General features: G+C 41.4%; 2 protein-coding genes across 3 annotated transcripts in view; one reads left to right on the top strand and one right to left on the bottom strand.

Moving 5' to 3' along the window:
• Positions 1-334: 334 nt before the first annotated feature.
• On the top strand, positions 335-9,254 carry LOC115452958 (U4/U6 small nuclear ribonucleoprotein Prp4). Its single transcript, XM_037443572.1, has 14 exons — positions 335-691; positions 762-871; positions 1,424-1,518; positions 1,817-1,975; positions 2,644-2,749; positions 3,363-3,433; positions 4,390-4,519; positions 5,024-5,175; positions 5,771-5,901; positions 6,787-6,871; positions 7,437-7,578; positions 8,038-8,107; positions 8,583-8,704; positions 8,993-9,254. The coding sequence occupies exons 1-14, from the start codon at positions 526-528 to the stop codon at positions 9,083-9,085; spliced, it is 1,632 nt and encodes a 543-aa protein (XP_037299469.1). The 5' UTR covers positions 335-525; the 3' UTR covers positions 9,086-9,254.
• A 611-nt stretch (positions 9,255-9,865) lies between these two features.
• Positions 9,866-13,142, bottom strand: part of LOC115455416 — a 78,337-nt gene continuing 75,060 nt past the window's right edge. For both annotated transcript variants that reach the window (XM_037443366.1, XM_037443365.1), the window contains exon 14: positions 9,866-13,015. In XM_037443366.1, coding sequence (XP_037299263.1) covers positions 12,026-13,015 — 990 coding nt within the window. In that variant the 3' untranslated portion in view covers positions 9,866-12,025. The remainder of the gene's footprint in view (positions 13,016-13,142) is intronic.

Raw genomic sequence — 13,142 nt, forward strand, 5'->3', positions numbered from 1 at the left:
GTTGTCTATGTCCAATGTTCCAATTTACGTAAAATTATATAGCGACATGATTTTTGTTACTTTTTGTTTTATGTTCGCTATTGTTATTATTCAACATTGGCGAAATCACCGATACATAAATGATGGAAGCTATAATATAAAAGAAGAAGAAAAAAAATTATAAGACTAACTTTTATTCTATGACGTACAAATAAAAGTGGCAAAATATAATATACGAAGTAACATATGTATTATTATACATTAATTTTCTAGAATTTAATTTACTTGTATTTAATTTAACTCCCATAGAATGTTGTCCATTTTCAAACTTTGAGTAAGATATAAATACTAAATTGGAATGACTTTGTTATTCTTGTCACTAATGTTGACATGTCAAGACGCTAAACATTGTCTTTAAAAATTGCAATAACAATTTATTCTGGGTTAATAGTATCAAATAACTCTTCATTAACTTTGAAATACCTAAGTTTGTATACCTACCTCTCATCGCGTGATATATAAAGAAACCCCAAAAATAACCTCAAAATGTCTGATGATGAAGAGATTGTTTTACCCAAAAAGAGTAAACAGGTCCACTATGGATCTCTGGAGGAGCAAGAGAAGGCCAGACTGGCCGCTCTGGCCGCCGCCGCCAAGGAAGGAGTCGAGGATGGCGCTGTTAAAGAGCTTGGAGACATTCAAATATCCAGTGGTAGGTGCAAGTTCCCACCAAATTTTCAGTTTCATCGTAAAAAGTTTTGATAAGTAATTTTGTTGTCCAGAATACATGGAGCTGGAGGAGGAAATGTCGCGAGACAAGAAGGCGCTGCTTGAGGAGTTTGAGCGTAGACGGAAGGCGCGGCAACTCAATGTTTCTACTGATGATGATGAGGTAACTAATTTAACTCTCTAAAATCTACAAAACTAGATGAATAAATAAGGCTTTAGTGTTTTTTTTTTATTATTATTAGTCAAGTCTCATGAATAGTTGCTATAAAATACTATGATGGTGATGGTTATAACCCAAAATCATGCACTGCCTGTTGAGACATAGATCCACAGGTTTAAAACCCAGGGCATGGACCTCTATCATTTTCAAGTAATGTGTTTATTTGTTCTCAATTATCATTAGCCTTAAAAGTGAAGAAAAATGTTGTGAAGAAGCCTGAATACCTGAAAATTTTATAAGATTTTCGAGGGTATTTGAAGACTGCCAACCTACACTAGGCTAGTGTGGTAGAATGAGCCCTAAACCCTCTCAGTAGTAGAGAAAACCCACACTTGGCAATAGGCAATATATACTACAAGGCTAGTATTGTTATTATACTGTAATCCTGAGGTGGCACATGGAGAAAAAGCTTATTTGTATCCCACAAGAATGAAAGTATAATAGTTAAATTAAACAATAAATCTTTAGGAAATAATAACAGTATTTTTGTTGTAGGTCCGTAGGAGTCTCAGGCAGCTGGGCGAGCCAGTGTGCTTGTTCGGAGAAGGGCCTGCTGAGAGAAGAGTGAGACTGAGGGACTTGCTCAGCTAGTGAGTATTCAGATCAAAACTTGTTAAATGATGGACATGCACAGTGAAGACATGTTTGTCAGAATATTATGAACATACTTTTTTATAGAATTAATATTTATGTTATTTTAAACTCATATTTAAAATAGCATAAATATTTCATGAAAAATATATTACCAAGAATTAAATCCCTGGCACACTTTTCCAGAATAATTGTAGCTCATACCTATTCTTACATTTCAAGTCAACATTGTTGTTTTGGAATTAATTTGTGAAATTGTAGATTTTCTAGTCCGTAATTGTTAGTGTTTTTTCCCAGCCTTGGAGAAGATGCGATAAACAAGAAGCTGGAAGAGGAAGAGGCGCGTATCGAGAGGGACCGCGGGCGCGAGGGCACCTGGTACCACGAGGGACCCCCGGAACTGCGCCAGGCGAGGCTGTGGATCGCGCGATATTCCCTCCCTAATGCCAAAAAAAGGTTAGTTCAACATGGAAGGTGCAGAAAGCTATAGAATATTACTTTTGATTTTTGGAAGAGATTTGGTAACTCAACCACAAAGTATTGTATGTGCCAGAAACAATTCTCTATGAATATGGTAACATTTGGCATTGACCATGTGATATGAAAAAAGCTCAACCAAAGTTATAATGTGAAGAAATATGAAGGCAACCTCCTTATTAATGTAATTTATTGTGACTATAAGTTTTTTCTAAAAACAAAATACTGTATGTTCTGTCTTCTTTCACGCTTCAACTCGTGTAATTCTTAATGAAAACTAATTCCGTTTATATACGATAATTTATTATTCTATCATAATGCGTGGAAAAGTAATAATAATGTGGATCAGTACATTAGCAGACAGAAAACTAAGACATTATCGGGCTGATACCACCCATTGAAGGTCTCACTTATAATTTGTGTGGAGAGCTTGTCACTCTAAAATTGACTTAACAGCTTTGAAATAAAGTGCATGTCCAGGAACTGTCTAAAAAGATGTATAAGGCGACCACTCTATGAAGATAACCAGTGTTCTCTTGAAATCCTTGCCTCCTTTCATAACATAGCATCCTTAATATAAATTTTAGAATTCACAATTGATTATTATCAAATAAATAGTCTAGAGAGTTTTGCGTGTCCGTGTGCAGACTGAGCAAGTGCCGCGCGGAGCTGCAGCTGGCGGGCAGCGTGCGCGCCGCCGCCAAGCAGGAGGCGCAGCGCCGCGCCGCCGCCACCGCCATCTACTGCAGCCAGGTACGCAGTACTCTTTCACACTTACTCTTGTACTGTAGTTTATACCTTAAACTAACTTTGAAAAGAGCAACACTAGAGTTTCTTGCCCATTCTCTGGTGAGAACTGGACATTTTACAGATTCAAATAGATTATTTCATTTCATTTTATTTACTAGTTTTTCCATAGTCAGCTTGACATATAATTACTCTAAATAAAATCACATTCCTATCCCCTTGAAAATAACACTTTACAATAAGTGACAGGAATTGTAAATGTAAAATAGGAATGTGTAAGTTTCTTACAAAATAAACATCAATAAAAGTAATACTAATTTCACACGTCCTAATGTCGCTACTATTCCTCCAACAAAATTCGTCACAGCGGCAACATCACTCTTACAGTCAGAAATACACTCACGCAACACGCCATGATCCTCGTGAACTATAAGACAATAAAAAAATGAGAATAGTAAAACTGGTAGAAATATTTGTCATTCATGATTGATTTTTGGCACAATCTTCATAGAGGTGAAAATGAGTATGTAGTTTCATTTATTAATGCAATGTCAATAGGACCTTGTATAAATGTATTAAACACAATATATGTGAACAATAGTATCTTATTTTTCCACAGATTGGTGACACCCGTCCGATAAGCTCCTGCAGGTTCAGCTCCGACAGCAAGATGCTCATTACGGGCAGCTGGTGAGTGCTGCTACGTATTTCCGAGTTGTTTTTGTCTGGCTGGATGTAGACTACTCAAAAATCTTTTTACATATATACTATAAATAAATTTCTATTGTGACTAAGACCCTTCCTCAAGCAAACTTACTTGAGAATTCGTTCAATACTATTTTGGAGTTACGGTGGGAATATGCAAAGATTTAAGAAAAAAATATTTAATACAACACTTTTAGGCCTTTTTGAAACTTTTAATCTACTAATAGTTGTAAACGTCCCTAATTTAAGTTAAAACGCCTCCAAAGTTCATTATTTTGTGTCCCGCTTTGCTATTGTGAGAAGTGGACAATTAATATTTCCAACTCCTCCCTATCTTTCTATTTGATCAATTTCGTTGCGGGATAGAGACATATTAGTGTTCCTTGAGACTCGCCGAGCTTCACTGCTCGGTGTCATAAAATGCGTGCCAATGCTGATCCTGGCTTACAGGAGTTGTAGTGGTGGGTGTGAGGGCGGGAAAGCTGCTTCTCTCTAGAGAAAATCAATAACTACCGCAATAATGTTTTCTTAAGTTTATGCGAACGTGAGACATTGAAATAAAACAATTTTTCGGATTTTAAGAGAGACAATGAAGGCTGCAAAGTATTCGAAGCGTCGGGAGATTATCTATATATATATAAATGAATCCTTATTTTCCTTGGTCACGCCCTCACCCGTAAACGGTTAGGTTCACTATTCTTTTTTGTTGTGTTTTTTATTGTCAGGAGAAGGTTCTCATGAAAGAGAAAAAATCAAAAAATTACGCGGAAAATTAGAAAATTTAAGAAAACTTAACGACAATATTAATTTTACATAAGTGTCAGTGGTTTGAAATAATTTGAATGCGCGCATGCATACATAGTTAAGACAGGACAACGTCTGTCGGGACAGCTAGGTTGAATATAAAAATAGTTGTATTAGAAGTAGTGCGTTGTGTGCAGGTCGGGGCTGAGCAAGGTGTGGTCGGTGCCGGCGAGCCGCCTCCTGCAGCAGCTCCGCGGACACTCCTGCAACCTCAGCGGCGCCGCCTTCCATCCGCACGCCGTCCTGCCGCACCACTTCAGGGACAAGGTCACAACCATCACAAGCAATACAAATTCTATAGCGATAAACATAATTAATCTATGCATACATATATAAGAGTTGGTTAATTTGTTTGGACGCGCTAATCTCGGAGACTACTAAACCGAATTTAATATTTTTTTCACTAACGGGAAGCTACAATACTCCTGAGTGTTACAAGCTACTTTTTATCCCAGACAGAGAATGATAAAAAACGGGTACTCACACTTACGTGTACGTTAATCTAAAAGAGAGGTAACACCCTCAATTTCTTCTTATAATTCATCACCTTCTGAACATTATATGAAGAGGAATATCATGTATTATTTATCAATTAAAGTTCACTGTAATTGAAAGGAAAACACCGTGAGGAGACCTACATACATGAGAATTCTTCAAAGAAATTACAAAGGCAGTCAACTCGCAGTAGACCAGCATGCTAAACCCAGACAGTATATAATACAATGCTGGTGATTTCTTATTTTATGTATATGCCCAAATGTATTGTTGTAGATCGAGGAGGCTGCGGAGGCTGCGGAGGCTGGTGAGAGTGAGGTTGTACAGATCATGGACACAGGTGCAGGAGACGCGGCCGACAAGTCGGAGGCGTGCACGATGGCCACCTGCGCGTATGACGGCACCGTCTACTTGTGGAACTTCGCCAGGTAAGGGCTATAGAACCATTGTATGCGAAGGCATTAAACAGTATGGTTAGTTATAGACCGTGTCTTTGGGTTTTTACCCTGTTGACATTTGTCTCAGCAATCCGTTCCACATCCAACTAGGCTAACACCCCTTTTTTTAATTAAATAAATTTCATTTTAAAAATATGTTTATCGTAGCCCAATTCATACAAAATAATATTCCAATATTAAGAAACTCTAATTTGATAATAATATCAGCTCTGTATTATATACTTGCCCACTGCTGAGCACGGGCCTCCTCTACTACTGAGAGGGATTAGGCCTTAGTCCACCACGCTGGCCTAGTGCGGATTGGTAGACTTCACACACCTTCGAAATTCCTATAGAGAACTTCTCAGGTATGCAGGTTTCCTCACGATGTTTTCCTTCACCGTTAAAGCGAACGATATATTCACAAAGAATACACACATAATTTTTTAGAAAAGTCAGAGGTGTGTGCCCTTGGGATTTGAACCTGCGGACATTCGTCTTGGCAGTCCGTTCCACACCCAACTAGGCTATCGTCGCTGCTAATTTGATAGTTGATCAGTAAGTGTATGTCCGTGTTCCCCTGCAGCGAGTCCCCCCTGGCGTCGCTGCCGGGCCACAGTCCGTACCGCGTGTCGCGCGTGGAGTTCCACCCGTCGGGCCGCTTCCTCGCCGCCGCCGTGTTCGACCACTCCTGGCGCCTCTGGGACCTCACCACAGGTAACAAGGGTTTAAGATGCGAAGACGCATACTGCTTCCACAACTCCTAGGCGTTTGTGATGAAGCAGTCTGAACTCTAAAGTGGCAAAACATGTTAATAAAAAGTCAAGAATTGAAAACTTTCTTTTTTTTGTTAAAAAGGCATAAATGTTGATTGAGTAATGATTAATAGGTATGTCTTGTTATCTCTCTCGCACGCACGCGTAGAAAGAGCTGTGACGTCACGCGGGTCATACATTCTTTGTGACAGGTTAAATTTGTTTTCAACTATGTTAGTATAGCAATTGGTTCATATGAATATGAGTGAGCACTGAGAAGGTAATAGTAAAGGTTCATTTTGTCATTGCGTTACTAAATTAAATCATATACCTATTGAAAATAACACTTTACAGTAAATTACTTGAGCTGTAGATTTAAAATAAAAAAGTGTAAGTTTCGAACAAAATAAATAACAATAAAAAAATGAATTTAAGTTCACACGCCCTAATTCCACTACTACTACTCTAAGAAAATTATTCGCAGCGACATCATACTTCCAGTCAGAAATACACTCACGCACGCTTCGTACTAAACTGCAAAATGATGAAAAATCATATTAGCAATAAACTGGGATTCTTTCTGAAAATATTCCTTATTCATGATCAATTTTTGGCACAATGTTATCAGAGGTATGTGGTTTCATTAACGTAATTTTATTTATTTTATTATTTACGGAAAACTTACAGCTAGATTAAACAAGAAGGCCATTTAAAAGCTTTCACAAATAGAATACAGTACAAGAGTTATCGGGTCGGTAGAACAAATATACACCAAAATTATAAAGTATCATAACTTAAAGTAATTTATGTAATGTAATGTCAAAATGAGCGTGTATTATGTCTCCAGCGACAGAGGTGCTCCATCAGGAGGGTCACGCGAAGCCCGTGTACTGTCTGGCGTTCCAGGGAGACGGCTCGCTCGCCGTCACCGGGTAAGAGCCAAGTCTGTTATCTAAATATCATAGTAAGACTACACCAGATCTAACAATAAGGTATTTGACTGTTTGATTCTGTGCGTTTTTTATATGTAATAGCAATGACTGCAAAAAGAAATCCTTCTGTGAAAACAGCATTAAAATTGGATGAGAAATGTGGCAGTAATTCATATTTGAAATGTTGCTACGTACAGGAGTGAGTACGAAGTGGGGATATCGCCCCATCTCTTTCTTTCGTACGCATCGTAATTCTTGCTGACGTCACAAGCAAGTATTTCGTCCCTTTTCTGTTTTTCTACACTCCTACTACCTAATTTTAATGGCTTACAAACTCTGGATTTTATATGACGTCCTTATTTTTTATAAAAGTCATAAATAAATATAAGTTAAATACCCTATTGTTATAAATGAAATTTAGTACAAATATAACGTCAAATAACTCGCATTATTATCTTTCTAATCCATCAGTATTGTTCGTAACTTAACCTTAGGTTCGTTAGACGAAGCAATACCAGAGATTATTTATGCTATCTGTTGTAAAGTTGGTTGTGATGTGTTGTAGCGGTATGGACGCGTTCGGCCGCGTGTGGGACCTGCGCACGGGGCGCTGCGTGATGTTCCTGGAGGGACACCTGGCCGGCGTGCTGGGCGCGGACTGGGCGCCGCAGGGACACCAGCTCGCCACCGCCGCCGCCGACCACCAGGTACCACGCCGGTTCAAACGGTGACGTGACGACAGACATCAAAAGACGTTTTATAGACAGGGTCATTTTGACGTCGCGTTACTAAATGAAACCCCTACTTATCTACTTGGAAATAACACTTTACAATAAGTTACTTGAGTCGTAGATGTAAAATAAAATGAGGATTTTTCGCGAAAATATTAGTTATTAATGTATGATTTTTGTCATAACGCCCGCAAAGGTGAATACTAGTGTGTGGTTTCATTTAGTAACACAATGTCAAAATGTCCCTGTATATTGAATATCCATATTGTCAGCGCCGTGACTAGCCTTTTATTCGTTCGGTGCGAGCTTCTATAACTGCGCCCACGCATGACCGAATACTTGGTCCTGGTCCGGACAATTCAAAGCTCCTCCAGGGTCCGATTTTTTTGTGTGTTTAACTATATCAGTGCCTTTAGTATTTCGCAATTATTACAGATAAAAATATGGGATTTGCGACGACGAGCTCCGATCTACACGATACCTGCGCACACGCATCTCATAAGTGGTGAGTGGAAAAACGTAATTTATTATAAAGTAATTATACGAGCTAACTTATAGCTAAGTATTATAAGTACTTTGCGGCGTCCACTTTACACCAATATTAAATAACCATGTCAGTTCCCAAATCAATTCAAGTGCGTTGTGTCGTTTTTGCAAATTAATTGTATCAATTGTGTCATATAATTATTAAGGATCTTACATATCAGTATTTTAAAATTGGGATTATGTTTATCAATCATAACAAGGAAGTAGTTTATGGGTCCCGTAGTACAACACACATAAACCTTTTTTGATCCCCGAGCCGAATGTACGAGTAACCTTTTTTGGTCCTTCGTGCCGGATGTTTCAACGTAATCAATATAGTTGACTATCAAGCGAGCTTCATGCTCGTCTCGTTATACAATTCCAACAAGAAAATCCTGTATAAATTCGTAAAATAAATTTCTTTGACCTCACTTTCTATTGTCCCGTGGGTGCAGACGTGCGGTACCAGAGCGGCGGCGGGCACTTCCTGGCGAGCAGCTCGTACGACGGCAGCGCCAAGCTGTGGTCGCATCCCGCCTGGCACCCGCTGCGGACCCTCGCCGGACACGACAACAAGGTACGTGTTGACACATTTTGAGTATTCCTACATATTCCTCATAGTTTCGGATTTCGCTTTCCATGACTACACGAAAATTCACCCTCTGTATAGATGCATATATAGAATGCGACACCCCCAACACCACAGGAATATAGACAGCGGAGACCATAGCCATTACGCGAACGTTTACGCTCGTGCTTAAAATGGTCATTCTCACACGTACCAGTTGCTATGTCAAAAATATTTATTTATAACATAACTGTTTTTCTTACTTTGAATATGTTATGAATTCATATCTCTTTCCAGGTGATGAGTGTGGACATATCGCCCGACAGTAAGTACGTGGCGACCTGCTCCTACGACAGAACCTTCAAGTTGTGGGCGCCGGAGCTCGCGTAGAGCCACCGACCTGAGCATACTGGTGGAACTGGATGTCATCGAAGAGCTTAGGCTGTGTTGGAGCAAGAGACGAATGTGGACATTTGGAATTCGAGTGAAAAGGGGATGATTTTACGAAGCGAGTTTATGTTAAAAGACAAGGTTTAACAAATAAAAATATGTTGACCAATAATGTGTTTTATTGAGATGAGAGTTTGATGTGGACTACAAAAGAAAAAACGACGTAAAAGTCGTTTATTGCCAATGGTGTAGCGTAGTTGGGCAGAAAATTGCCCCAGACCGCACATTTTTTTTCGAATGTGTACTAGGGGCACGCATTACACGACTGCTCTTTTCCATTACCTCGTGGCGGCAAATATTAAGTCCGCTACTCTACAACACTGTTCATTGCCGAGTTTTATAGTCAATTTCAGCTTAAAAACTCGTGTGGCAACCTAAAAACAAACTTGAAAATAGGACTCCGCATCGGGCCTCACAACCACTTTACTAAACCAGAATATATATCAGCTTTGTATTGTGTACTGTTCGACTGTTGGGCACGGGCCTCCTCAACTACTAAGAGGGATTAGGTCTTAGTCCACAACGCTGCACTAGTGCATTAGCAGACTTCACATACCCACAAATTTTTTATAGATAATTTCTTAGGAATGCAGATTACCTCACGATGTTTTTCTTCACCGTTAAATCAAGCGCAAATTTCTAGAAAAGTCAGCCCTTGATTGAACCTGCACACATCCGTCTAAGCAGTCAGAACCAGATTGTGGAACATAAAACACAATATAATGTTTGAAAGGTTTTATTTTGTACACCAATCGTAACGTCACAGTGCGATGCCTGTACACCGAGCCAGACCGCGCCGCGACCTGCCGAGACCAGGCTCAAACACAATTCAATTTGACTGTAATATATTAATAATTGTGCTTATATAGATACGGATAAATTTATCAACAGTGCAGTAAAAAGTGGTAAGAAATACTGAGGTGAGGAACTATGACAAATTTACAAAGTTTATAATGTTTAAATCGCTCTCCTGTAAAGTTGTGTTTTCGCATTTATACTAGTATACGTAAGACCCATAGAATTATTTACTAAACTGTGGACAAATTCATCCGTATCTGTAACAAAATTGTTACTAATTTCAGCCCTTTTGTCGCACCTGCGACTAACTTCACTCCGGTCAAGTTAAATTGTGTATTAAACCTAAGTATATACTTATTATTCCGTTTTGGATACCTGCAGCGTTTTTATAAACAGGTCCTAATACCTGAGCGGGCTGTTTCAATATTTCCCATATCTACTTGGTTTGAGAAAAGTACCCTATAGCACTCAGAAGTAATTTAAAAAATATCAAAATCGGTTCAGTAGGTTCTGAGATTAGGGCATTCAAACAAACGCTTCAGCTTTATATATAAATATAGATATAATATAACTAATTTATACCCACATATGACACAAATATTTATTCAATTAAGTAAAGAAACTTTTGTATCAGAACAAAATTTAAATACTTAAAAATATAAGGTATTTTCATGCAGAAGAAAGGCCTACTACACTGTTTATACTCAAAAAATGTAGTGAATTAGATATGAGAGGTCTTTCATGACCTAAGTATGAAACAACCCGCTCTCTGTGCCGTGGATAGATGAACACTTCACAACCACATCGCTTGTAAAAATGCTTAGAATATTTTCTATAATGAGAGAAGTTAATACTCGCTTGGTAAGCGCCTGTCCGTACACAATAGCAATATTGTTTTAAAATTTATGTAAACAAAGTACTGGATTGTGTTGGCCTTGAGGCAGATAGGTTTCAAAAACTAGTATCTTAAAATTGAAATCAGTGCAAAGTATACAGGGCCCTTATTCTGTACGATAGTGTAAACGCGTAACGCGGCCGTGTCATGTTATCTTCGAGAAATGTGCGTGGAATGGTATTCTGTAAGCCAAATTTCTAGTCCTAAACATGATCCGTTGTGTTACGTGCTTGTTACACACTGTTTAAATAACGTGCGGGATAGAGAATAAGGCCCCTGGTAAGCATTAAATTAAGGCATTACATTTATTGTTTAGACAGACGCTTACAGTCACTAGAGTAATTAGAATTTTTCAACAAACTAAACCATAAGCATCTTTTTCAGCCTGAACTTTTACCAAATACCCGCTTTGGCCACTTTTCAAATGGGGGTGGTCTGCATCAAACTTCCCCTAAACCCACGGCACAGGAGAGTTAGTGAGAGATCAATATTGCGTTAACAATAACTTGTAAACACTATGTCCATATCACAAAATCACGAGCTCGTTTCAAACTGTTGGCAAAGTTTGTGTTTCAAAATTTTCTAGCAAATTAAAGTTACTTATTTCCAAGCATAATCGGGGTATATCACGATGCTTGCTACAATTATGTCGTCTAATTGCTTCTTCAGTCGACAAATCAACCAAAAACTTTTCAAACAGTTCGAAACAGACCACACTTATTATAATTAGTTCTCCCTCACATCACAATAGAGATCGTGTCGCGGCGCTGTCGACGGCGGTCTGGCTTTAAACTACGAATTGAACTATCGGAGCCGCGCGCGGGTCCGCCCGGGACACCCCGGGGACCATGGGCCCGCGAACCCCTCACAATTGTACCCTAATATTTACAAACACACAGACAATTAAACCAACAAACACTAACGGTCCACTGCGCGAAAACTGACGTCACACCACATTCGTAATTTGTCACTATCACTCGTACGACGTCACGCCATAACTCCTCTCCTTTTCAGGTGGGGATGAGTTGTGAGACAATTTCACATGTCTCTATCGTGGCGGTGGCCCCTCAGACACCCGTCGTCTGATTGCATGACTGTCTGATCACGTGCTCCAAGGTTACTTGTCTGTGCAAACAAAACGAGGGGAATAAAAACTTGTTCCCATACAACACGTCCGCCACAGTGGTTCAGTTCTTGGTGGTGGGCGTGGCCATGTTGAGCAGGCCGCCGTACGAGCGGAACTGCGTGGCCATCAGGTCGCGGTACACGGCCAGCTGCCGGTGGTCCATCTGCCCCGCCAGCGAGCTGTACAGCGCCACGTAGGGGTCCACCACGGACGCCAGCGGCGCCGCCTTGTGCACGTCCATCAGCAGCGCCTTCTGCGCCGCGCCCGCTTCCGCCAGCTGGTACGTGGGCACCACGATGGCCGGCCTCTTCGGCTTCGGCGACGGCGACGGTGAAGGCGAGGGTGACGGCGACGGGAACTCCTTCGGCGGCGTCGGCGTCTTCGCCGACACGAACTTGCCGTTCGAGGATCTCTTCTGCGGCGGGCGGTTCTTGACCGGCGTCGGCGCGTGCGCCTTGTTGACGAGCGTGATCTCCAGGTTGGGCCCGACCGGCTTGCCGTCCGGCACGTAGGTCTTGCTGAGGTTCTGCGCGGAGACGCGCACGATCTCGACGGCGGGCGGTGGCGCGGGCGAGAGGTCCTGCTTGCAGGTGAGGTCCAGGATGTCGTGCGGGTCCTGCGGCGGCGGCGCGCGGGCGGGGCGGAGCGGCGCGCCGTGCAGCACGTGCGGCGGCGGCATGAAGGGGTCCTTGGGGTTGCCGTACACGGTCTTCTGCGGGCCGCTGCTGCCGAAGGTGCAGACGGACTGCAGCACGCGCGGCGGGCGCGGCAGGGCGGGCGGCGCGGGCGCGCGGTACGGCACGCTGTAGGCGCCCAGCAGCTGCGCCGGCAGCAGCGGCAGCAGCACGGGCGCCGGGCCCCCCGCCGCGCCCCACACGCCGCCCCCCACGCCCCCCACAGCCGCCGCGCCGCCCACTCCGCCCGCCGGCAGCGCCGTCACCTCGAGCCCGCGCTCCTTCAGGATGTCCAGCTTTTTTTTCTTGACTGCTTGTGGACTCTCCGGGTACTCGTCGAGATCGATTATTTCTGGAGTTTTTGGTTTGTACGGCACCTAGAACGAGAGAACAGAATGGTATTGTGAATATGTTTTTTCAATTCTATATTCGATACTGAAATATACAGGATATGCGATATATCGATTATCGAAACAGAAAGTATCGATATACTTTCATTTCCGA

This window comes from Manduca sexta, chromosome 26 (assembly GCF_014839805.1).
Source record: "Manduca sexta isolate Smith_Timp_Sample1 chromosome 26, JHU_Msex_v1.0, whole genome shotgun sequence".
Lineage (NCBI taxonomy): Eukaryota > Metazoa > Arthropoda > Insecta > Lepidoptera > Sphingidae > Manduca > Manduca sexta.

Coding starts and splice junctions, on each gene's coding strand:
- LOC115452958 (XM_037443572.1), top strand. CDS start 526: ATGTCTGATGATGAAGAGATTGTTTTACCCAAAAAGAGTAAACAGGTC. Junction 2,750..3,362: donor CCGCCATCTACTGCAGCCAG/GTACGCAGTACT, acceptor ATTTTTCCACAG/ATTGGTGACACCCGTCCGAT. Junction 3,434..4,389: donor ATGCTCATTACGGGCAGCTG/GTGAGTGCTGCT, acceptor CGTTGTGTGCAG/GTCGGGGCTGAGCAAGGTGT.